The 25,850-nt window shown below is 41.0% G+C and overlaps 1 protein-coding gene across 2 annotated transcripts in view; it reads right to left on the bottom strand.

Annotated features, from left to right (window-relative positions):
• LOC141793225 (ecto-NOX disulfide-thiol exchanger 2-like) overlaps positions 1 to 25,850 on the bottom strand; it is a 131,402-nt gene that overhangs the window by 37,155 nt on the left and 68,397 nt on the right. For both annotated transcript variants that reach the window (XM_074673733.1, XM_074673734.1), the window contains exons 3-5: positions 25,252 to 25,383; positions 10,144 to 10,299; positions 3,175 to 3,381 (exon numbers count right to left, since the gene is read on the bottom strand). In XM_074673733.1, the coding sequence (XP_074529834.1) occupies positions 3,175 to 3,381; positions 10,144 to 10,299; positions 25,252 to 25,383 (495 nt within the window). The remainder of the gene's footprint in view (positions 1 to 3,174; positions 3,382 to 10,143; positions 10,300 to 25,251; positions 25,384 to 25,850) is intronic.

The following is a 25,850-nucleotide window of genomic DNA, read 5'->3' as shown; positions in this document are numbered from 1 at the left end:
CAGACTGTGTAGATTTCTCAGGGATTTGGCACACATACTCTGTGACTGTGTCTTAAGTATCTGTTTTAATGTTCATGAGAGACTGATGATGAGTAACACCATGTTAGTTAAAGGGAAAACAAAAACATGCCTGGAGGGGTGCGCTTGATTTCTGATGCAGGATGAGGAAACAGAAGTAAATAGCAAAAAAGTAAGTTTGGGTTTTTCTCAATGTTCACAGTTTCTTTGTGGAAACGATGTGAGTTATATACCATCACAAGCCATGAATAACATGTACCAATCACTCAACAAGCTTTCAACAATCTTTGCCCAACATGTTGACCACCTCTCACTGTATCCTCATCATTATCTGTTGTACATGTTAGATCCCATCACTGGAAAGGATGTAGCTGTAAAATGTTACAGGCCCAGGCTGGCACTGTTTGGTCAATCCACTGGAGAGGTTCATAGAGGCCAATTACTACTCTAATGGCTCCAAAAGACCACAGTACCCCTCATTACCCCCTCTTCTCCTCACTTCTTCCCTCTCATCTGTGTTGCTCAATTTTTACTAATGGCTGGTTGCAAATCTGAAGTGAAATCAGGCCCATTCTGTGATTTAATTGGTTCGAAGTTGTAGCAGAGTCCGTCAGAGCAAGTGTTTGGGCGAACATGTTGAGTGTGGGCTCTCTGCAGTCATAATAATGAGGCCCATTGCGGTTCAATGGGAGAAAAAACACACTCATAGCAGGAGGTAGAGCTGGTTCATGCCAGTGCAAACAGGAAAAGAAATAAGAGCAAGCTGTGGGCTCTCTACTTCAGTCTGCTCGCTCTGCTCATGGCTCCGAATCTACAGCTTTGCTTCAATATTTCATAAGAGGGTATCTGTGTGTGTTAGGGCTGTGGAGTGGGCATCATTAGGGGCTGTGTTTTGCAGACACAGGGTGTGTACGAAACAAATGTGTGTGCGGAGATATTATTTATGGGAAAACTACACAGCTCTGTCAGCTGTTTAATAAACAGTCCACAGGCCTGACGGCTCACTGTGAGCACAGAGGCAAAGCAAATCACAGCATCTCTCATACAAATTTATTCTCTCACAAACGCACATTCACTCACGCATAACGTGTGCGTAATAAAGCTAAACTGTCTGTGAAACAGGTTTCTGGAGTAAGAATACGCAGAATATATATGTGGGAGTTAACAGGTTTGAACACCTGAGTGTGGTGTGAAAATGAAGATATAACGCTGTGAGTTGGTTTCACACAGCGAGAAGGTTTGCATGCTTTCATATATCCTCTGTTGTGAGAGCCTTTAGGAGTCTCTGTTGAAACTTCCAGCTGGAAGGAGAATATTAAGTAAAAGCCAGCCCCAAAAGTGGTCATTTAAGGAAGATCTTTGGTTATGATTGTGTATTTCTGTAGACCTGTTTTAAACATTTCCCTTAACACTCACATTTTGACTTAAAATAGAAATATGTGGGTTTGGCCAACTTAACTTTGTCAACCTTGCTAGTCACCAGAACAATGGTTGAAGGAGCTGTGAGGACTTCCTGGGATAACTAGTGTTGGAGAGAGCGATAAAGACTTAGTTTCCAATACGTACCTGCTCCACAAAAAAAAAAAAAATGGACGTCAACTTGCTCGGCTTGAAATGAGGTCGCAAAAAAAACCAAAAAACTGCTCTCCCTGGTGGCTGGCTACCGTACAGGTCAAAAAACCCTTCTCCCCAGTGATTCCAGATGAGCTGTGGTCAAACTTTAAACAATTAATACACCTTATAGAAATGTTTTTCACGTCCACTTGTTGTGGTGATTTGCAGATATCTTTTGGCTGCCTTGTATTCAGGGCCTCTTCTTTTCTGAAAAGTTTTGTTTTTATTAGTTATTAGACTCTTGAAAGAAAAAAATAAGTTTTATTTCGTCACCTGGCTCCACTTAGATTCTCTCAGAGTCCCTCATAGCCTCTACTACGCAGACTCTGGCTGCACAACGGCTGCCAATGGTGGCACCTGTGACGGGGCTTTTTTTGGCTTCAAAACTATACAATGGTAAATGGCGAAGCCACGCTGTCCACTCTCTAATGGTTGTAAGGACCAAGGCGTATGTTTATTTCAAAGTATTAATGAGATCAGACCTTCCTTTTAACGCTTTTTTTTGTTCAAGACAACTTTTTACAGCATACGAAACCACAGGATAAATCATTTATTGAAAGCTACGTAGAGCTGTTGTTTGAAATGTGACAACAAGCAAATTTTGTGAACTCAGTTCGTAGCGTGGTTTAGTAGCCGGCTATTTTTAGTGCTACTCACAGCCGGTGCTCTGAGGCGTGTCTGCAATGTGTAACGTTTGTGAATCCTTGTTCGCTGTGCCCTGCCAGTCATCTACCAATCAGAGCTAACGTAACTTCACTCTTCATTTTATTGATAGACTCAAGTTTGAACAGACCACTGTAGAATAACTGCTGACTGTGGGAATGAACATTATTACAAACTGTCTAACCCATGTTCTAGACCATTCTCCATCACTCTCTCATTCAGTCTTCTTCTGCTCTGACCTCTTTCTTTTTGACAGTCCAGCTCCTGTGTCAACCATCACTACAAAATGAATCCAAGAAATGATTTTCAGCAGAGATAATCTCATATTAAAGTGTGGATTACAATCAAGCATATATCTAGAAGAAACACTTTTTCAAGATCACTTGGAAACTCCTCCTAGCCCCTTTAAGTTTAACAAATGATCAATACTTTTATAATTTTGGTTCCAAATACTGGTCATGGGGTGTGTCCAAGATGCCACACAACCACGTCATTAGTCAGACCTGTAGCTCAGGCTTATGGCTGCTGAGATTACGTGATCTCTCTTTGTTAACACAATATAAACTAAGCACATCCAGCATCTCGTTGTGTGGCAGTATTTTGATTTAGAAAGTAAAGAAAAGTTGTAAAAAGCTCATGTCTGTTTATGGGCTGTTATGTCAGTCACAGCTGGTAAACCTAATCTTTATTATTCACACACTTACACTACAAGACATTAGTACAGTATGCTTTGATTCTGTTTTTAGCTGTGTCAAATATATTTTACTTAGTTTTGATTGTGTTTCTGTCCTCAGCTTTCAATCATTCACACTTTCTATAAGGGGAAAAATGGTTTTACACTTAGGGGTTAACTCTTTGTTTCCTCGATTGAATTTTTACCTGATAAGAAGAGAGCCTTGTCGACAGTAAACTCCTCAACAAATCTGATGTGGCAGAAGTTTTTCTTGCTTTTCCGTATTGCTATGATAGCTCCACACTGTCCAAACACCTCCACGATGAGCTGCTCTGTGGCGTTCTCTGGCAGACCGCCGACGAACACTGTCTTACACCCTGGAGGGCGATCTCTTGTGGCGGGGGGAGGCAGGTCTATGGGAAAGTAGAGAAACAACATGAATGAAAATGCTGGTTGGAAACATCTCTGGGCATGAAAACTGTCTGCAGGAGTTCATATAAAGTGATGATAGGGCTGAACTGTGAACAACAGATTCAAATAATTTATTTACTTTTGGTATCAATAAAGCTTACAAAAAAGAAACAAAGTACACTCAAAGGTAAAATTATAACAGGAAACTTGACCCATATAAGCCGACATTGTCCAAAAGTCAATATGTAAAACTATTCAAATAATTTAAGATATAAAGTTTTAAAAAGGGAAGAAGACTGCCACAATAAGCATCTGATCTCCAAATGCTGCAAATTCAGTTAAATCTTATTTTCAATCATGGTGCTTCTGTCCTGACCTAAAAAGAAATAACAGAGCCTAATGCATGAATAATGATTACTCAGTTTGTTAGATAACTTTTCATATTAAAACTATTTCATGCAGGAAAATAAAATCCCCTTTTGGCTGCAGAGTGAGATGAAGGTCTCCTGCTCTGCACAAATCATGTCCTCAGCACAGATGAGTGTGGACTGATCTAATCTCCAATAGATCAGACCTTTCAGCCATGATGAATGTGATTAGCTGGATCCGTGAGGAGTGAACAGCTAATCAGTGGAGCGCTGAGGATGTTGTATGTCCAGTCGTCCGCTGGAAAAACCTCATGATCACTATATGTTACGCCCTTACAGACATGATTACACTGAAAAGAACAGGAGGGGAGCTGCTTTGATACCTGAGGTGAATCATGCGGGTGTGTTTGATCTGTGCAGACGGAACCAAATCAGATTTCTCAGATTCTTATGATCAAAGGGATGGTGAGGTTTTACCTCAGTGGGAACATAATAACCCTGCGTCAGTGAAATCACTGCAACAAGGAAGGTATGTTCAAGTCAAAGGTAAAACAGCTCTTATCCTTTCCAGACAGAGAAACAGTTCACTGCTTCTTCCCTTTTCTTTGAGAGATATCAGCTTATATCTGTGAGGGAAAGGGAATCCTTCTTTATTTTTGTTTCAGAAATACTTTACTTGTACTTCCATAGTCAGGCTTTTTCTTCTATTCAACCCTCAGATGGTATTAAAACTTAATTTTTTTAATCTTTTTTTTTTAGGAATGACAGTAGGGGTGGGAGAAAAAAAAAACGATGTTGAGATGTCCAAGCCCCTGAATAAATCTTAAAAACTGACTCACGTGATGTGCACTTTTTGGGAAAGTATTACTCCTGATACAGTCTGTAGACATCACCATCATAATCATAAAGCTTTTTCACTTGATCTGGTGTCAAAAAAGAAAACTAAAAATTGCAAATATCGTAGCAACCAAAGAGTTGCAACCTTAAGATGCTATGAGGAAGATCTGTTTTGATTGCAGTCCCTTGCCACCTTGTGGCCCGGAGTATCCGCACACTGTTGTAAATTACTTTTAGTGGACGTGTGTTTTTTTGGAATTAAATGGAGATCGGATCAAAACAAATTTTCTTTGTTCAAGGCAACTTTTTACTGGATACATTGCCCAGAGGTAAGGTATTTATCAGTACAGTTATGTAGCGGTATGGTTTGAAACGTAACATCAAGCAAACGTTGTAGCAGCCGGCTATATGTAGTGCTATCGGCAGCCTGGTGCCACGACGTATCTGTAGGCTAAAGTGACAACACGTAAACACTGTCAGTTTGTAAGTAGTTTAGTAGCCATTTATATTTATTGCAGCTAGCAGTCCGGTGATCTAAGACATGTCTGCAATGTGTAACGTTAGCAAACCCTGGTTAGCTATGTCCTGCCGGTCATCAACCAAGCAGAGCTAACGTATCCTCACTCTTCATTTTATTGATAGACTCAAGTTTGAACAGACCACTGTAGAATAAGTGCTGACTGTGGGTTAGAATGAACATTATCACAAACAGCTTAGCCCCTGTGCTGTGATACAGCCTAAGCTAAATTAGCTGTGTCCACCATCACTTCAAAATTAATCACAGAAATCCCTTTTAGAAGAGATAAAACACAGATCTCTGTGTTTATCTCTTCCCACTACTAAACTTCATTAGGCGGCGTGGTGTTGTCATAGAGACCTAGACGTGCTGTACATCAATCCGATCCTGGACGACCAGAACTGGAAGCTAAGAAGTAGCAACTTAAAATAACCTGTAACCAGCAATACTGGCACTGATAATCTCGTTTTAAAGTGTGGATTATGATTAGACATATATCTAGAAGGGAGACTTTTTCAAGATCACTTTCAAACTTCTCACAGACCCTACACAGTAAATGATGATGGTACAGACATGACTCAAGGTTTCACAGCAGGGGACCTGGTCTCATTATAATGAACAGGCAGAAAAAGACAGAAAGGAGAAATGAGGTGTCATGTCTTTACATTTGATACCAGCAGGCATCTTTTCAAAAGAACTCCTAAAACTGTGGTAATAAATAAGCAAACCATCAACTGAACTACATAATTCTAAAAATAAAATCTATTGTGGGATGTCAGGCAGTGAAAAAATAACAAGCCAAGCTCAGAGAGTTTTTTTTCAAAGATTTAAAATATGCAGCCAATTAACTCTTAATCCTTCTGCTGTCAGAGCTCCTCACACTCTTTGACAGCTACTCTGAAAACTTACAGCTTTCAGTTTCAGGCTTCAAGCCAGCGCTGTCCCTTTCTTTAAACTTCCTCACAAAGACGCTCCAGCTGCCCTGCGTCTTCTCCCCCTTTAAATGTGCCTGCTACAGCAAAATATTGACTGGCATTTCAGTCAGTGACCTCCAGAGCCGGAGGATTAAACAAGTTTCAAGTTGAGATGGGCAGAAAACAGAAAAGGTGAGAGTGGAAAAAGCTTGCAACAGCAAGAAAAAGCTTTGTTGGCAGATCCAACAAAGAGTCCCAAATTATCTGACCTTTTCGGTCCATGAGTGGGAGATGGTGGTGGCTGTGAGGACGGCAATGAGGACAGAGATAGGAGTGTGGGTGCAGCGCAGCAGCAGATACATGAGGTGTCGAGCTGTAAATTGGACAGAAATGGTGATATTTTTGTAGCAGAAAGTTTTGGGTATATTCAGCTTCAGTTGAGTAAATTGTTTCGTAGATGGAAACAGTTTGATGCAGGGGTTCAGCTGCATGCTTGGATATCTGCTATACTTGTGGTCAGCTTGTTTTATGCACAATGCTATGAACTGACTGTCCTTTACTTCTTGACTGAATTACATAGATGCATGGTACACATCTGACCAGTTTGAGTGACTACACAGACTGACAAGTTGAGACCTGACCAACACATTTAGAGAATCTGCTGTTTGAAGTCCATCATGTAGTTTCATTGCTCTAAAAAGACGAGGGGACCATGTCATCTACTGTCTTCCACAAGTTTGTGGAGCACATGCTTTCACATCAGCTGACAGCTTTTATGGAGTTACTGGTTTCTTTTTCAGTGGACTTGGCACCTGCCTACAGCGCCAAAACTCCTACCAAAGTGTTTGCAAAGCACAATGGTGCTGTGCTTGAATAATACAGAGACTAAGGATTACATTGTTCACAAAATCCATGGTTCAGATCTTATCATGTTTTTTTTCCTTTTAACAATCATTTCATGTACAGTTGTGTAAAACCTGATAGAATGAGGCAATTTGCAATTTGATGCATCATTAGAGCCGGGCGAGACATTTCTGGTTTCAACATGCCAGCTCCTGAGTAAGGAAAGTCTCTATTGGCTGTCCCAGAAGTCACCAAAAGCTGGTAAATGACACCTTTTCCTAATTTCCATAATAAGGCAATTTAAATTCATGTCATCTTCATGAACCCTGTAGGAGGGAGGAGTAACATCGTGGAAGTGACAGAAAGCGGGTAAAAAAACATAAATGTCGAAAACCAAGGCAGTGGCTCAGTCTGTAGGGACTCAGTTTGCTGATCGGAGGGTCGCAGGTTCAAGCCCCGGCGCGGACCAAGATTGGGAATTGAGCTGATAGCTGGGGAGGTGTTGGCTTACATTCCTTAGCACTGTTGGATATTCAGAGCAAGGCACCAAATACCCCAACTGCTTGGGTGCGCACTAAGAGTGCAGCACCATCACTTTGACCTCTCTAATCATTGAATTTTTCTGTGCAAAACAGTGCTGTTTGTATATCAGGGGTCACCAGTGTAATGCTCGCAAGAACCACTTAAGGTGCCCGTAAGGCTTGTTCCAAAAAACAGCACGGATCCCAATGGGGCTCCTTACTACCATCATTGTTGTGTAAATCATTAATAACAATTGTGAAATAATTAACATTGAGCAGTCCCTCCACATAGTATTACCTGTTCTATTACTATGATTAATATGATTAAAAGTGACTGGGCAATTTTGTTCACAATGTTTTTATCAGAAAAATAGCCCTACGTGCCACTCATTTGCCGAAAGGTAGCCCTCAGCCACAGCAAGGTTGGTGACCCCTGGTGTATATATAGCATGAGTCAGAGTATAAAAACTGAATATCTCCCAGGGGGATTAATGAGGTATATCTTCCTCTTCTTTTTTTGTCAATTCTTGGCTCCTTTATCTGGGCTTGGGACCAGCAGAGGTGACCCGATTAGTACATGATTTAGTTGCATGCAGTTGTCTGCTCTGGCTGCAGCTGAGAGGGACAGCTGCGAGTGAAGAGGAAATGACCTGAATGACTTTTCAGTCTATGAACCGAAAATAAACACAGCTTACAAACTTTTAAAATGTCAAACAAAATTCCATCTCTGATGCAACTGAAATGAGCCGATGCCATTGGAAGAAGCGCTTTTCTCCGGTATAAGGCGTATAATAAACAAGGGTATCCAAGTCATCTATAAACGTCTATCCACAAATGAGTTCATGATACCTTTTTACCTGTGTCCTACAGCCCCTTGAGAGGGATCCCGATGCATTTTACAGTTTGAGAAGGTTTTAAAATTCCTACATTCCCTCCAGAGTCTCTTTTTCAATCTGGATGTGCTGAAATTCCTCTAATCAGAGGTGTCTAAGAGGCATTCTGAGGAAATGGATGATCCTTGCCCCCTTTAACTCAAGGAGGCTAGTTTTACTCCTACACTTCTGCTGGAAAAGTGAACTCTTGACTCTGTTCCTGGGGATATTTGAGTTCTTGCAACCTCAATCTCCAGTTTAACTTCATCTAGAAGAAAATAACTCTCTTTTATAATCAGCCATGGTGGACAATGGCATGTGTTCAATGAAGTCAACACATCTGCATCACTACCAGAGACAGAGATGTGATCCTGATGTGTTAGAGAGGGCCTTGAGACACTGTCCGTGTAAATCACCAAAATCGCACAATCCCTTTGATTGTTTCAGTGCCTGATGTGAATCTAATTTATCTTTAGAGACTCGCCAAGGACCTGCTTAACCTGACAAACACCTCTCAGGGTTTAGTGTCTCGATGCAGAGCTGAAGCCTGTGGAGTGACTTGACTTTCAAGAGGAGAATTGAGCTGCAGCAGCTCACTTCAGAAGTCGTCCAGATTCTTGGCTCAGAGATTCTTTTTTTTGTGGCACTGAAAGAGGAGAATGATGGGACAATCTTAAGAAGAGACAGGCATCAGATAAGTTCAGAGCATCTGGGAAAGAATAGTGAGACGCAGCAGGATGAGAGTTGTGCAATAGTATCCATGCATCACTTCAGGTTTTGAGGCACATATAATCTCAGAGAGCATTTTAATAAGTGAAGAACATTTCACAACCTAAGTAAGCTTTCCTGAGCCACAAACATTCAGGGTAAAAGTTCTGCTTGTGCCACAGAGCGGTTGTGACAGGCTCTAAAGTTGGAGGGTAAAATCTTGACAAGCTGATCCCTCACACAGCCTCGGGGTTTAAATGTGCGCAGAGTACTGAGTGTGTTTCCCTCCACTGACGCCGGGCTGAGGAAGAGATTTTTCTAGGTGAAGTTAAACTTTTAATCAGCTTTTCCCTTCCCACCTTATTGTGACAGTGACGGTTTATGCTGAGCCACCGGGCACACCACTGCGTTACAAGAAAAACTTCTGAAGATTTTCAGAGTCGTGCTGAAAGAATCATATTTGTTTTAGAAAATGCAGGAGTGTGTTTGGTGAAAGGAGCGTAAACTCCCAAAAGCTGCTGCGGTGAGAAGCTTCCGTTTTCTTTCCCGCTTGAAGACGACATGTGAGACCTGTGTGAATAAAGTCCCTGAGGCTGAAACTTTTCTGCAGCGTGAAATCTGAAAAAGTGAAAGTGGGATCAATCAAAAGGCCCCCTGCTGGTTCTGTTCTCACCCGGGATAATTGGATGTTGGAGGTGAGATAAATATAAACAATAGTGTGCAGCACACCCTCAGTCAGATGACACAAAGTGACTTGCCCTGAGGTTTTCCTGTCTTTTGTGATGATAATGTGGTTTAAGATGGAAAATGTGGTTACAGAGTAAGAGTGACTTGACAGGAAGAGGAGAAGAGAAAAATAAAGAAGGAACAATAGTTTGACGGTTACCGCAATATTGAGGATCCTTTTTTTCAGACAGCAATGAAATTATAGTTTCAAGTCTTCGGAGGGGTAGAACAAGGATTGCAATACTTTCCATGTAAACACTTGGCTGTCATTTTGATTTTGCCTTCAGTAGAAGCTAAAAAGGCACATTTCAAAATCAAAGCTAGCGCCAACGTGTTTGGTCAAACTGATCTCTAAACAGACCCCAGAACACGTCCAATGCAGGAAATCTTGTCTCATTTCCTCATCTACATGCTGTTTTTAGAGATTAGCACAGGATTAGCATGATATAATGACTTACTGGGGTTAGGAGGGAACAGGGTGCAGCTCTTGCAGTGGATGATCTCCTTAAGAGGTGGGACATCCTGGGAGAGGGGAGCTGGTACCATATTGAGGCCGGGCATCATTGGGTTCAGAGGGCTGATTCCAGCCATCAAACCAAGGTTAGGATCAAAGTCTGGAAGAGGAAGGAGAAAATAAAGACAAAGAATTAGATGTTAACCAAATGAACTAAATTGAAACTTCAGTTATCGTTCACGTAAACTCTCAAATAGCTTTTCCCACTGTTTGCTTATTCACAGAGATTACTCTGTCAACACCACTGACACACAAGCAGCCAACACCAAATGAAAACACAGCCATTCATGAATAAAACATGGTGTAAACAACATCCATATTTTAACAAGTTTTAGTGACTCTCTCCGTCACTCCTGCTGTTTGAATTATGACTTTACAGATAATGTATGCTGATGGATCTGGATCTACAGTGAAGCTTTAAACATGATGCTGATGTAAACTGAAGCTCTGGTATCCACATTCACGTGTTCCCATATGAGCACACAGAACGACACTTTTCAAATGGAAATGACTCGGCTCTTCGGGATGTGCGTCATTGTCACCTACAGAGAATTTGGTGCTGACAATTATGCTGCAGGGTGCATAATATTTTTTACACCTGCTTGTGTTTCTGCGGGAGCACTGCTTCCAAAGCACATCCCTCACAGGGGATTATGCGCACACTGTTATATCGCAGACATGTAACAAAATCAATCTGACAAGCCAGGAGCAGATTTTACTGAAGGTGTTGTTGTTGACTGCAGCTATGGTAGATGAAATTGGAAATATAAAATGTGTAAATAGACAAGTAACATAATGTGAAGGAGACGGCTAAGCCATGAATGTCTCTTATACAAAGGCTGACACTGTCAAAGTGATATTTAACATACATCTAGAGTTTAGGTTTTGTACTGCAGTAGTGTCCTCACCTGCGTTTCTCCTGAAAAACATGAAGTACGAAGAATATCAAGGAATATATGAGGAATAAAGTGACATTTAAATCAAAATTCAGACAAGGTGACCCTGACACAAACAGCGGAATAACTAATGCTTGGAGAATCTTTGCCTTAACAGGTGTAGTAATATATAAAGCCCCGTTTCCACCAAGCAGTCCGGTTTGGTACAGGTTGGATAGCTTAAGCCTGGTCCTGTTTTCCACAGTCAACTGTGCCCCCTTGTGGTAGGGGGCATGCAAGCCGGATGCCGATAGCCGCATCAGTTACATGATGGCATGACGCCATAGCTGCCTGACACAGTGTACCCGCTAATAAATCCAACGAAGAAGAAAAATGGGACACAGTAAACAAAGAGCAGCGATGGAAGACATCCAGCGATTCGTCTGCTTTGTGATTTCGTGTGGCTCTTTGTTACTAAAAGGAAGTGACGATTCCTTTGACCAATCAATCTTCTGCAGTGTTATCACTCCAACTTCTGGGATCGGACTGCCCTTCCCAATTGAAGGGTTATTTGGGAATCTGTCAGTAGAATTAGATTAGTCAGTAGAAACGCCACAAAATGCATGCAAAGATGAACCCTGCTGAACCGCTTGGTGGAAATGGGGCTTAATTCAGTTGCTCGGTTGTGTAGATTTTTGTACCGTTTCTGCCCCTTCACTACCTTGTTTCCCAATTTTTTGCTGTAAGATGTTGGAAGGTTTTCAGCAATTTTTGATGATTACTGAATTTGGTTGGCTGAACTTCACAGTTGGTCTTGAACAACTTAATAGATGAGTAAATGCAGTACCTGACATCATATTTAACCAGTAAGTATGTTAATGGCCGAAAATGAGTTTTAAGAGTTGTTTTATGCACTTAGAGTAAAGGTGTGTGAACCTTTGGATTTACCTGGATTTCTTGGTCATAAAATGTGTTGTGATCTTCAGCCTGTTTTAACCCATACCACAAAAACAACCATTCGTTTTCATGGCTGGTCTAATTTCACATCTGTGTTGTTTATGCTTTTAGTGGTGTGTATTTATGTGTGTGTGTGTGTGTGTGTGTGTGTGTGTGTGTGAGCCTATGGATTTATTTCTCTCTATCACAGAGGCTGGGACCTGAGGCAAGTATTCAGCAGAGCTGTGTGTAATAAAGGAGATTATTTACTTCTACCCGGGGACTTCACCACATCTACAAGAATTCTCCCATCTTTCCCGGTGATGTGCTGTGAGATGTTTCATCATTTATGTGACATTATTTCTTCCCTGTGTCAGTGTCACTCCTTACAGTAGGAACTGACAGAAACCACAGGTGAAAATGTACATTTGTAAGTGTGCAGTCAGTAAAGGACTATACTGAAGTTTTACACATTTTTTCAAAGAGGGTGGGGAGATAGGCTGCCTCTGTTCTGGTGCAAGCAACCCAACCACTTTGCCAAAGTAGTTATTTTTAAGCCTGTGAGTGTTGCTGTGGAGGGTATGTGTTAGAACAGGGGTGACCAACTTGTGGCACGCTTGCGACATGTGGCTCTTTGCCTTTTGGTGTGCGGCTCTCTATTCCATACAAAAATCAATAAATAAATAGATAAATAAATCTAAAATATTGATATACTGATGCCAATGTTTGGATTAGTATTGAACAATACTTGGGTGATGAGTTTAATACTTAAGTTTCAGTTTCTCTTCTCTACACAGATAGATAGATAGATAGATAGATAGATAGATAGATAGATAGATAGATAGATAGATAGATAGATAGATAGATAGATAGATAGATAGATAGATAGATAGATAGATAGATAGGGATGGGTAACTTTCGTATTTGAAACGATATGGTACTGATGCTCGGTACCTAGTAATTGGTATTTGTACTCAACGGTACCAATTTTCAGAACTTTCTTGTGTATGTGATAATACATTTTTTTAATGATAAAAATGTGATTTTTTTTTTCAATTGAACAAATTTACTCTTCAGTGTATAACCTTGCAATGCTGGGTTCATGTCCAGCATGGAAAACCTACTCTTCCACTCCCTCACAGTCTTAAGGATGTACTTAGGTACCTAAGCACGGCACCTTTTAAATTGTTTGTGAATGGGTACCCATTTTTGGTACTTTTGACAGAATTCGGTTGGTACCTATCAAAGTACCTATTTCCGTACTCATCCCTAAAGACAGATGTAAGGAACTTTGTCTCTTCTGCAACAAAATCAGACATGGCTCCAAGTACAAATTTAAAAACACAAACAATACTTGCTTTGAAAATTGGAAATGTATTAATTTTCATTTTATGTCATTATGTCAAGACTGTGTGTGTGATGTGGCTCTTTGTAGTAACACGGTTGTTTTTGTAGCTCTTGGTCTCTGGCTGGTTGGCCACCCCTGTGTCAGAAGAAGAGACTATCAGCATGTTTTCCTATCTGCATCCTGCCGGAGAAAAATTCAATGCTAACATGTTACTGTCTACAGATGTTATTCAATCCTCCTGCTATGAGAAAAATGCATCTGGGCACAGATCACAGTTTGTCAGTGACTCGATCAAGAAAATGACCATACAATTGTATTTTGGCTGTATGTAGTCCCAAATTAAAGAGGGGGAGATACACTGTCTGGACACTATACTCGCCTGTATCTCGAAGAATACTTAAAGACATCTAAGAGTTAATTCTCAACTTTCAGATGGAAATTAAGTCACTTTTCAATTGTAGTTAAAATGCCAAATTCTCTCTCATACCAGCTTTTCTCTGGTTTTCTAATCTTTCAGTTCAGTAAACTGAATATCTGTCAGACAGAAATCCATAGACAGCACTAATAATGAGATCATGTGGTGGAAAAGCAGTGAGAAATAACAACACAGTGTGCAACAACATAAAATATTTTCACAATATTTTTCATTTTCATTTTAAACTCCTGCCTTGATTACCTGACCGCTGTGCACACAGCAGGTGTTGTTTATCATCAAATTAAATGATACTTTATTGTGAATAAAAAGTCCCAATGGCTGAATAATTAAACTATGATTAACACTGAATGGTTCAATGAGACCACTTTGTTGTGTCTAATTTAGTCGACCAGGAAATGTGAATTAATGAATGAATGCTGATACAAAGGCCAGAGTTGGATGATTAAAGGGCATTTATACAAAGGCTAAGCACTCGCACTGTGACATACATGTGCATATCACTACACACCCATAAAATCTGACCTCCTAGGTCATTGATAATGAAATGATGTTATCGCAGACTGAACTGTCCATCAATCAGAAGGCGCAGATACAAAGGAAGGGATATTTGATGGGTTGATACTCCTGATTGTTAATGTCTTCTTCTGGCCTTCAGGCGCTCTCTCCTCTCTGATTTCCAGGGTACACGTCCCTTCTAGCAGCCAGCAGAAGGTGGGGGTGTTGACGGAGGTGACATGGATGGTTGCTGTGAGGCATGCTGGATAATATCCTCTAATGAGACGAGCTAGCAGCACCACCTGGAACCCTACCAGTGGCTGAAATCTGCCTCTCTCAATCTCTGCCAGGAGTCACACGCTTTGCATTTTCATGTGAACATCTCAGACTTCATTTCTCCTGCAGGAACAGTTTTCCTATCTGCATCCTGCAGGAGAGAAATTCAATACAAACATCTTACTGTCTATAAAGGTTATTCAATCCCCCTTTTCCATTACACCTAAATAAGGTTCTGTTTTTTAAGGAGTTCATCTTTTTAATGTGACACCTCCATCGTCAAATCTCCCGAACAGATCTAACTTTTAATGATATCCAGCCTTTAATTGAATATAGCTGCCACAGAAAGGGAGAGCTGTCAGAAAGTTTCATTACTGCAGCCTTATAACTCCTGCTCTATTTTCTTTCCCCACAGACACACTGTATATCCAAAGTCTATCCACTCTGTCCGCCTACACACAGCCAAAATCCTCTGGCATTGAACCAGTGCAGCTCCAGTGCAGTCAGCAGAAAGGGACACAGCGCTCAGTCCGAGGGTTGGTAGAAGGCTCTGGGCAAAGGAGCGACTGTCAGCTAATATATTTCCTGATGTTAATTCAGGTGAGCTAATGTGTGACAATGAAGGGACCCTGATTCATATCTCGGGGGGTCTTGAATCCTTTAAATTCACAGGAGGCTCTGTTTGGATGGTTGGTTATCAGCCATGACAGTTTTCATATTCCATTGTGGTTGGATGTGTGTGTTTGTGTGTAGTTGTGTGCAGCTGTGGATGCTTGAAGAGGCTGTGTGTGTTGTTGTGGAGCAGGGGTTGTTTATTCAGAGGAGCTGTGTGTCCCTCAAGCTGGCTTATCTATTCTCCAGGGTGTTTTAGTTTGTTTGTGTGTCCATGCATACGAATGAGCATCTAAAATTAATTATGTTAACCTTGCAAACACATGTGTGAAAGGCTCAATATCTCTACTTTTGAAGGAGCTTTTGGTTTAAACTGTTTTTGTGTGGTCTACAGGAAAGATACACTTCAGTTTCAAGGTCAAACAAACAAAAATGAGCGTTGAACCAGAAAAGAAAAGCTTGACTCATTCTTTTGAGGAGATGGTGACACATTTACCACCTTAACTCTTCAAAATCCATTCAGTTAAAAGAAGCTGAAAAATGAAAAATCACTCCATAGTTGAACCTCTCCGCTGAGGTCATCACCTGCAATGAAGGCTTTCAGAGCAGTTCTTGACATGTTTTTTTCTAAGTGGTTTGATGCATCAGGAAGATTTTTGTTAAAAGGTTTGAGTCACAAGGGCTGAGACTCAAGTGTGGCGTTCACTCTAAGTCAAATATGCAGAGCAGCAACACATACTGTGGAGTGTCTCTGTTAATAGAAACCATCTTGTGAGGTCTGCGTTTGGACAGGAATATAGGAGGAGGAACTCTATAGCTCTCCATCTGGTTCTGCTTATAGCCTGGGTGTGTTTGAGAAAGTTCTGATGAAAGGCAGAGAAATACACACTGAACTCTCTTGGACGGCTCAAACCAGATGTTGAAGCAGCTGTCACTGTTGGAATCAGTTTTGTTTGCAATATTTTCTGACCATATGATGACATTTGTTACACTGGTGATCAGGCATCCAAGCAGCCTTCTATTTAGTGCTCCTTGTCTGTTGATGTAGAAAGAAAAATAGAAAATACTTTATTTGTCCCCAAGGGGAAATTCAGGAGTTGCAGCAGCATTCAAGAAAACAAAAGTAAGAAAGTGTATAGAAAGTGCAAAAAAGTCCATAAGAAATTAGATGACGACATCCCGTCCACCACTCATCCACCACTCTCCAGCCCAGCCAGTCTCCACCTCCACAGGGTCCAGGACTGAGCCTCCCCAGAAGTCTGTTCAGTCTCTGTCTCCTGGATCCTGTCTGCTCACAGCAGGTGAAGCTCCTCCAATGTGGCGCTGGCGTCCGATGTCAGCTCCGTCAGCCACGTCTGTGAACAGCACGATGCCGCTGGGTTAGCACAGCTAGCTCGTCCATCCCCCGGGGCTAGATCCCACGTTCCCAACAACAATGGATGGAAGGACAGGTCCACGTCGTCACCTCCCAGCTCACACCCGAGAACCAGCACGTCGTCCTCATCTCCTCCTCTTCACTTTGAGGGAAATCATCAAGCCTTACACTAGTTAGCATTGACATGCTACAGGTTGCTAACAGCTAATTTCACATGTAAACAATGCAGCCATGGTTACATGTAGGATCTCCAGACAAACACAGGAGAAAAGTAGTAAAAACATAGCTGAAGCCATAAAAAGTTTGAGAGACGAAAAAAATTGCAAGAAACGGACAAAGAAGAGAGAGCTGCTGCAACAGGCAGCTACTTGGGCAGCGCCTAGCAAGGAAAGAATTATTTATGTCATTGCTGACATAAACCAAAAAATGTTAGTTATCAGTTCAGTTAGTAGAACAGCTCTAGATACTAAAGCCGCGTTTCCACCAAGCAGACGGGTTCGGTTTGTCTCGGTACAGTGCGCATTTTGTGGTGTTTCCACTGACTTATCCCGGGACAGATCCCCAAATAACCCCTGCAAAAACTCCATTTCCTGGCGTCTACATGAAACCATTAAAACCACAGTTTTCCAAAATCTTCACTTTGGCCAGAGTTTTCAGAAAATATCATTTTTAGAGACATAAGGCTGCAGTTTACTGTGGAAGAAAGGCATAAAACTAAACAAACAAATGCAGTTTCCCAGATAGCAGGCTACATGTAACCTGACACGCCAGATGGACAGTTTTATATATCCATCCCAGAAATATTTTGCTAGTCTGTCTGGTAACAGCTCTTCAGATTTGCTTTCAGAGGTGGGACCTTCAAAATAAATCAGCAGCTGGTGATTGGACGACTGTTCTGATTGACACACTCACCACAGACCAATCCATATCAAGCCGTGGTATGACATAGCTTATGTGTGCCGCTGCTAAAAAACAGACGAACAACTACAGGAACTCGAGAAACAGCTGTGATAACTACTGCAAGTACGAAAGTCTGCTGTTGTCACGTCTGCTCATCACTTTCCCTGCCCTTGCAGCTCCAGCCTCTCGTCCCTGATTGGGCCGGTCAGAATTTAGCCGAGTGAATTAGTACGTTCGTGGAGCCTGGGAAGATGGATCTGCAAGGTTAAGCTACGTGTGCACATAGCCTAAATCTGAAGCTTATAATGCACTCAATAAAAACTCCAGCTGCAGCTTCCATGAGTTCAGAGAACACTCAGCAGAGATGTTCTGCTAAATGTGAGTCAGAATCCTTGAATTCTGCTGTTTACTGACATCGTGTTCCTCGACTCTCTTACTTTGGGTCCTTTTATTTCCCTCAGAAATCATTTTAAGCAGAGATGCTTTGATAACACTTCAAAAAGAGATTGCTTTTTACACTGAATCCAGCAACAGTCGTGTTTTCTCTCCTGGTGTGAGTTTCACAGAGTGTTCCAGTACAAGAAGAGAAACATTGCTCACACAAGTTTTTACTTAACCCACAAGAAAAAAAAACAAAAACCCAGATCCACCTGCTGTAAAACTAACGGAAACTCTATGTGTCTTTTTTTACAAACCGTATACGACGATCAATTTTGTCCTTAGCTCACAGCAGAAAAAAAACTAGTCACCACAAGATGAAAACCCCGACATTCACTTTCCTCCCAAGCATGGGTCTTGATGTATTTGGACATTGTGTACTTGGAGTTATCCATAACAAGAATCCATGGAGCCAAAGACTCTTTTAAACAGACTTGGCACTAACTGGACTTTAAATGTAACATGCTACTGGAGTTTGGTGTTATGGTTCCAGGGAATGGGTGGGTTTCAGTTGGGTTTGTGTTTTTTATGTTTTTTTATTTATTTATTCATTCATTCATTCATTCATTCTTTTCTTCCTTCCTTTCTTATTTTTTACTCTGAATGATCATTCTTATTTATCTTTTTATTTTCTTTCTTCCTTCCTTTCTTTTAAACTCCAAATGATCCACTTTTTTAAATTCATTTAAATATTTATTTTCTTTCTTTCTTTTTAACTCTGAATGATCCATCTTTTTTATGTATTTATTTATTTATTTATTTATTTATTTATTTATTCACTTATTTACTTATTCATTCATTTATATATTCATTTATTTCTATATTTTTTTTTTATCATGATTATCACACATATTCTCACTGAACTTTCAACAGACTCAGGTTTATTATTGTACCCGTTTACAGGAAAAAAAATAAAACAAAAATTTTATATTAAAAAAAAGAAAAAAAGAAAAAACAACAACAACTTTGTCCGTTACTGATATATAAAAAAAAAACACCAGAGTTTTTAGGTGACCTTCACTTCAGACCCAACCAGTTTCTGTGTCACTTCCAATCCTGACACTAGACGTGTTTATATCACTTGGCTACAACAACTCAGGTTCAGTTTGGGCTTTTATTTTCTGGCTGGTTTCCTTTTGAATTTTTTGGCTTCTGTTTCCTTTGCAGGCCATTATTCGGTGAGGATGGCTTGGACTGTGTCAGAAACAGTCAGCGCAACGTCCTCCAACTTTGATTCAAAAGACAGTAAAACTCTGATCTCCTTCTCGATGGATAAACGGGCATGCAAAAAGGTACACCCAGAAAAGAGAAAAAATCAACCCAACAGCAGAGTGGAGAGTCAAGTGGAGAAAAAAAAACATATGGGTCTTCTCCACTTTTGCAACTCCAGCACTAGCCCCATCCAAACACTTCACCAATACAAACATCTTGATGCAGCAACTTTCAAACAGACACAGTCACTTTTCAGTTCACCTCTTGACAAAGGAATTACTGGATATGCGCATTAAAGTCGGTTAAGCAGCAGAGGTTTGATGCCCTCAGTGGTCTGTTTATCCAGCTGTCTTTCTGCATTAATCCACTTGACTGGAGGCAGAGACACGCTCCCTCACACACAGTGGATGAAACAGAGGCAAACTTCAGTGTTTAATGAAAACAGTCCAGCACAGGCACTTACTTTTTAATGAATGAGACAAACTGATGCATAAAACCCACTTAAAGCTACACGGAGGCTTACAACCAGTCCAACGCATGTATGAGCTCACTCCCACATTAAACCAGAAAGAAGTGAGGCTGAATTCCCCCCTGTTGTTTGGAGCTGGAACAAAAAGGAGGCAAAGATGACGCTCTGAGGAATCAATAACTCATCCACTTGGATTACCTCCAAACCGCAAGGTGCTGCAGAAACAAAAGCTACATAACACCAAGAGACAAGAGTGTTTCTCCAACATGGAAACTTCTATTAACTCAGAAAGAAGCAGCCAAGTTTAGCTCAATTACATCACTCAATAAAAGTTCAATTTAGAAATACAAGGTGTTAACTTTGGATTTCCTCTTCCTCATTGTTTTCTGTAATCTGAGGAAATAGAAACAAGCACGGACAGAAAGCTTTAAACTTCCCGCTCACACTTCTCCTGGGGTTCAACATGTAAAGTTGTTCTGGCCTGAGTGAAATGAAAAATGCATGATGGGAGGAAAGAAGAGGCCTGTGAGTAATGTATGTAGAGAGATGATAACACAGCAGCACATTTCCTGAATTTACATATCATAAGTGTTCCCACTCTTCATAGGACAGAGAGAATAACTTTTCTGAGCTTTTACATCATAGATATAAAATATAATTAGCTACTGGAGTGGATCTGCCGTCATTTCTCTCAGTTTGTGCTCAGATGAGCGTTTCAGTGTGACTCAGAGGAGTCTGAGTGTGAAGGAGCTCAGAAAGTAACAGCGCGTGTTTCGGTTACAGAGGCTGACTCAGCTGTTATAAGATATAAATGAGCTGTGGGTAATTCAGGCTGTGAGGGAGGAAGGGGAAACAGGATATTAGGAAAGGGAAGAGGAAGAGGTGAAGGTGGCGAAACAGCAGCTGTTACTCCAGGTGATCTACTCGGGGAGTCACAGCTGTCCTATTAACCTGCGTCTCCTCCCTCTCCATCACTGCCTCCTTGTTTCAGTCTGAGCTACAGCAGAAACACAAACTGCTCCTGATCCCTCATGTGTTTAGGATAAAAGACCCTGATCACTCAGGGGACACCCACTCAGGAAAGTCCCATTGTTTAGCCTGATTACAGCTCTTTCTCTCACCTTGCTGTGTTTAATTGACCTGTATCTCGGTTGTTAGTTTGTTGCTCCTGTTAGCACAGGACAAATTAGGAAAAGGAATACAAGATCTGATTTATTTCTGCAATTTAAATAAGCAGGATCAACTTAAAGCCTGATGGCACCCTCATTTCTTCACGTCATACACTAAATTAAACTGATTCTAGTTCCCAATGAGGTTGAGCTGATCAGTTGGGGCTAGGGATGCAGGGTTAAATAATAACCTGCATGCCCTACTGTGGGATAAGACTGGTAATGTTTTGGGTAAAAAACAAAAATGAGTATATGGAATTACTGAAGTTAATATGTATTAAAACTATGAAATATTTAAATGTCAAACATCAAAACAATTTTTCAAAATGTACACACGTTCTTTTCAAATGTAAACTTTTAAACCCTGTAGACTGGTAATTCAGCAAAAAACAGCAAGTGAATCAGAGACAACATTCTGAATTAAGGAGCAAAGAGCGCTGGTAACAAAAAACCCAAAAAGGTATAGAGCTGCTTGTCTGGATCGGCACCATGGATCGCGAGGGGCACCGATACACTAATAACCGATACCACCAATCAGTATTGGAGCATCTCTAGTTGGGGCAGGGGTTCCCAAACTTTTCAGCCCAAAAGATTCTAAATTTAAGAAAAAAACCTTCTCCAAAGATCCTTAAACTAACCATACAGTAGAAAATTAGACACAGATTACGGTGTTTCCTAAATTAATCTGTCTCCATGAAAACCATCAACCTTAGCTGTCTTCAACAAAGACATGTGAAAAACAGATCAGAATTTTCTTTGTTGGGTTTTACATATTACCCACTATTGTTTTATCTTTATTTTAACAATAGTGGATGTAATATGCAACTGTAAACAGTTTTTGATTTTGGAAGGCATTTTGCCACCCCTTATCAGTGTTTCACGACCTCCCAGTGGGTCCCAACCACCACTTTAAAAACACTGAGATAAGTGGTGTTTTAGCAAGATAAATAATCATTCCCTAAGAGCTTTTTAGGCAAAGAGAATTTCCATAAGCACATGTTTCAGATTGATTCATGTCATCTTTTTAACAGCAAATTCAACATTGCCAATTAAACCGTGTTTCCACCAAGCAGACCGGTTCGGTTCATCTCGGTAAGGCGTGCATTTTGTGGCGTTTCTACTGACATCCCGTGACAGATCCCCAAATAAAAGACGAGTCATCACACTTTTTGGGACCCTTTTGTATGGGTGCCAGACTGAACCGATCCGCTCTCGGAAGGTGGAGCTACAACACTGCAGACCATTGACATTACTGTGTCGCGTTTTTCTTCTTTGGTGGATTTATTACCGGGGTAAACTGTGATCGCGCTGCTACGGCGTCAAGCTTTTGTTTAACAGCTGCCGCTTTTGGCATCCGGCTTACACGCTGCCTACCACGAGAGGGCACAGTTTTGCTGTGGAAATGCAAACGGGATCAGGCTTAACTGAACCAAACCATGCCAAACTGTACTGAACCAAACTGGACTGCTTGGTGGAAACACGGCTTTAGTCAATGAGAAAATTGGCCAGAATTGAGCTAATTTTACTCAGCACAACAATCAGTCACCACTAAATGAAGCTGCAATTCATCTCAATTTTTCACAGCAAACACCATTTTTAATAACTGCAATTTTCACTGCCATGTTTTTGGTTTTACCTGCTCCAAGGTCTCAGTTTGTGAATGCTGGATTAATGGTAGAGACATCTCTGAGAGAGACTGATTTATTATCAGAGCTGTTTCACTGACCTTTGTCACAACACACACACACACATTAACAAACACAGGTACAGATAATGACTTTACTGATTGCTGCTTTCCTCTAATGTGAGCCAGTTTCAGGCCCTGATGTTGTGTATGCTGTACCACTGCTGGCAGGACTTAATGACATATTTAGACAGAAACAAAGTCGTCTTTAATGTTTTTAGTTACACCTGTGCTTTTCTTCATATCACAACTTACACAGTCTGCTGTAAGGATGCACTGTGAGGTTGTCTCTGCTGTCTCGTCTCAGCAGGAAGGTTTAAGTTCACTATATTTAAAAAATGCCAGGCCAGAGCAAGAGTGTGGGTGTGTGCGTGTCTGCTGTTCATTTCTGAGAGTGCACACACATGCATCTACACACACACACACACACACACACACACACACACACACACACACACACACACACACACACACACACACACACACACACACACACAGCTTGGCATATTTCAAATATGAAAGTGCATTCCAGCTAAGAAGTTGGAAGTGATTATAAAAGGCTTTCGAGAAAGGCTCTCAACTGAGGAGAGAAAAGATGTGACAGAAGGGCTCTTTCAGGAAAAAGGAAGACTGCTGCTAGAAGTTAAAGGTAACAGAGATCAGATCAGTAATGATACACCATAACTTACACTGGTAACCCAAACTTTGCATAAACAATGACCCTGAAGTTTAACATCGAAAATAATCTAGATTTCATTCCTCTTATACCAATAACAGATATCATTGTTAGCCAAGCTTTCAAACAGGATCAAGAAGATATTCCTGTTTTGGGTTTTGACTGAAGGAACAGCTAAAAAACAACAATAAACAGCCTTTGTGTAGTCTCTCTGACAGACCAGCCACTGTCAGGTTGAGATTTGTCATCTAAAGTGTCGACTCGACATCCACTTTGTAATAAAAGAGAGCACTTCCCATGCTAGATGTCAGACAACCTCGCGAAATAATGAAAGAGAGACACAAAAGAAAAGACAATGACCATTTCTCATTGTCAACAGCCAGAGACAGAACCTTTAAAGACCTGCAACTCTTTCTCTGATTCCCAGAGGATTTTGTTTGGGAACATTTTATTCTGAGACAGACAGAGCCTGGTGGTTTGTGTGTGACATCCTAAAACTGATTATAGTGTTGCAATCCGTTCTTGGTGACTCATCTCATCTGTTTATACCAGCATCCTCATTTTAAGTGACCAAAGCTGCCAATGCCACACACCAGAATCCCACAGTACAAAAAAACAGGGCAGTCAGAGCAGCGGAAATACCACACTCATGCAACTCTCATTTAGTCGGACGCCATGCTGGAACAACAAAAGTCTGTCAGTAAATATAGTTTTTAAAACACTGCTCCACCCAGCCCAAAAAAAGTTCTGTTTATTGAAGTTATTGACTTCAAATTCAAGAAAATCTGAATTTATGTTGAAGGTTTTGATTCATTTTCATTAACTTTAGTGTCTAAATGATTTCAACACTCTAGATGCTAGATGTAAAAGGAAAAAGGCAGACAGGATGAACAACTGCTACTTGACTGTAAGTTAACAAACATATTATACAGATAAATTTTGAGCAAAATCTAAAGGTTTTTTTGTTCTTTCGGGGGCTTTTTATTCCTTTAATGAGATAGAAAAGGACAGTGGGTTACGGTGGCTAGTAGGTGTCAGCCAATTTGCAAAAGCCACAACGGAAGTTGAGAGGACAGTTGTCCCAACGGACACAGAAAAGTTGCCAAAGTAAGTAAATAATTGTTTTCTTTTTTACTTTCAGCTTTGATAGATATAGATTTGATGCTAACGTTATTGATTCTTCATAAAGCTAAATATAAGATGACGTATTTTTCCGGTAAATAACAAAATACAAGTACTATGAAGGATATAACAAGGTGAGGCCCCTACATAGCTTTATTTATCATAGATGAAGTTAAAAAAGAAAAACATTGACTTACTTTAACAACTTTTCTGTGTCTGTTGGGTTAACTGTCCTCTTAACTTCTGTTGTGGCTGCACTTCCATTGTGTTGTGGCGCTTGCATTTGTGGTTTTGCTCTGGCATTTGTGTTTTTGCTCTAGCATTCATGTTGTAGCTCTTGCATGTGAGTTGTAGCTCTTGCATGCATGCTGTAGCTCTTGCATGCATGCTGTAGCTCTTGCATGCGTGTTGTAGCTCTTGCATGCGTGCTGTATCTCTTGCATGCATGCTGTAGCTCTTGTATACTTGCTGTAGCTCTTGCATGCGTGTTGTAGCTCTTGCATGCGTGCTGTATCTCTTGCGTGCATGCTGTAGCTCTTGCATGCCTGTTGTAGCTCTTGCATGCGTGCTGTATCTCTTGCGTGCATGCTGTAGCTCTTGCATGCCTGTTGTAGCTCTTGTATACTTGCTGTAGCTCTTGCATGCGTGCTGTAGCTTTTGCATTCCTGGTGTGGCTTTTGCAAATCATCTGACACCCACCAGCCACCGTAGTGGATAGAGTAGGAAAGGGGCGTGAGTCAGGAGTGACATGTGGGTTACAGGCCACAGTCTGGATTCCAACCTGGGACACCAACTTGGGGGTAAACCTTACTAGGCATAACCTAAACTGCTACACCATCTGTGTCCCAAAAATCTACAGTTCTGAAGTAAATAAATCAGCATCCAATGTTGCTATTAATTCAATATCAAAGGAAACAACATCAGATACAGACATGGCAACAAACTGGGCATTTGGACCCCTGACTGGACTGTATGATTCTCTGTATTTTGGAAACATTTTCCAGTTGATATCAGCTATTGGGTTGTTACCTGGTATGATTTGCTGTCCAGTCATTCCTATTGGAGGCATCCCCAGGTTGTTCATGGCTGTAGCCCAGGCGCTGGGGTCTGACATGGGCATCGTCATCGAGTTGGAGTCCATCGTCATGTTACAGATTCCTTCTGCAGAACAAAAAGAAGATGACTGTCAGTTTAACTGCGATACACTGGTTTCCACCTGAAAGAGTGTGACTTCATCAGCATTCTGACCACGGGATGGATGAAAATGTACCATGAACCAGATGATGGCCCAATTATAGACCAACAAAGCTAAGACTGAGGTAAAAGATTATTGTGAGAGTTGGTTTTGAGACACTGGCTCCATCATCCTCCCTTTCAGAGTTTGTTCCCAGAGTTTCGTGTCTGTGTTAGTGAAAAGTTGAAGAGGCCACCAGGACCCTGCAGTTACTCTGACGCCACACTGTCATTTACAATCTATTCACCCTGATGCTGCTGTTAGTTCAGTTTCTACGCCGAGGCTGAACAGTCTGGCCTTTTGACACTTCCTGTCTCGATGCCCTGCTGGGTCAAAAAACAGCAGTAGGAGTGAAAGAGCTGACACACAAGTGTAGAATCTGGCTCACACAGGC

The sequence above is a fragment of the Halichoeres trimaculatus genome, unplaced genomic scaffold, assembly GCF_033239565.1.
Source record: "Halichoeres trimaculatus isolate MK-OKI-2021-1 unplaced genomic scaffold, fHalTri1.1 fHalTri1_scaffold_7, whole genome shotgun sequence".
NCBI lineage: Eukaryota > Metazoa > Chordata > Actinopteri > Labriformes > Labridae > Halichoeres > Halichoeres trimaculatus.
Note: the sequence above shows the minus strand (reverse complement) of the source record. Positions and strands in the feature narration are given on the sequence as shown.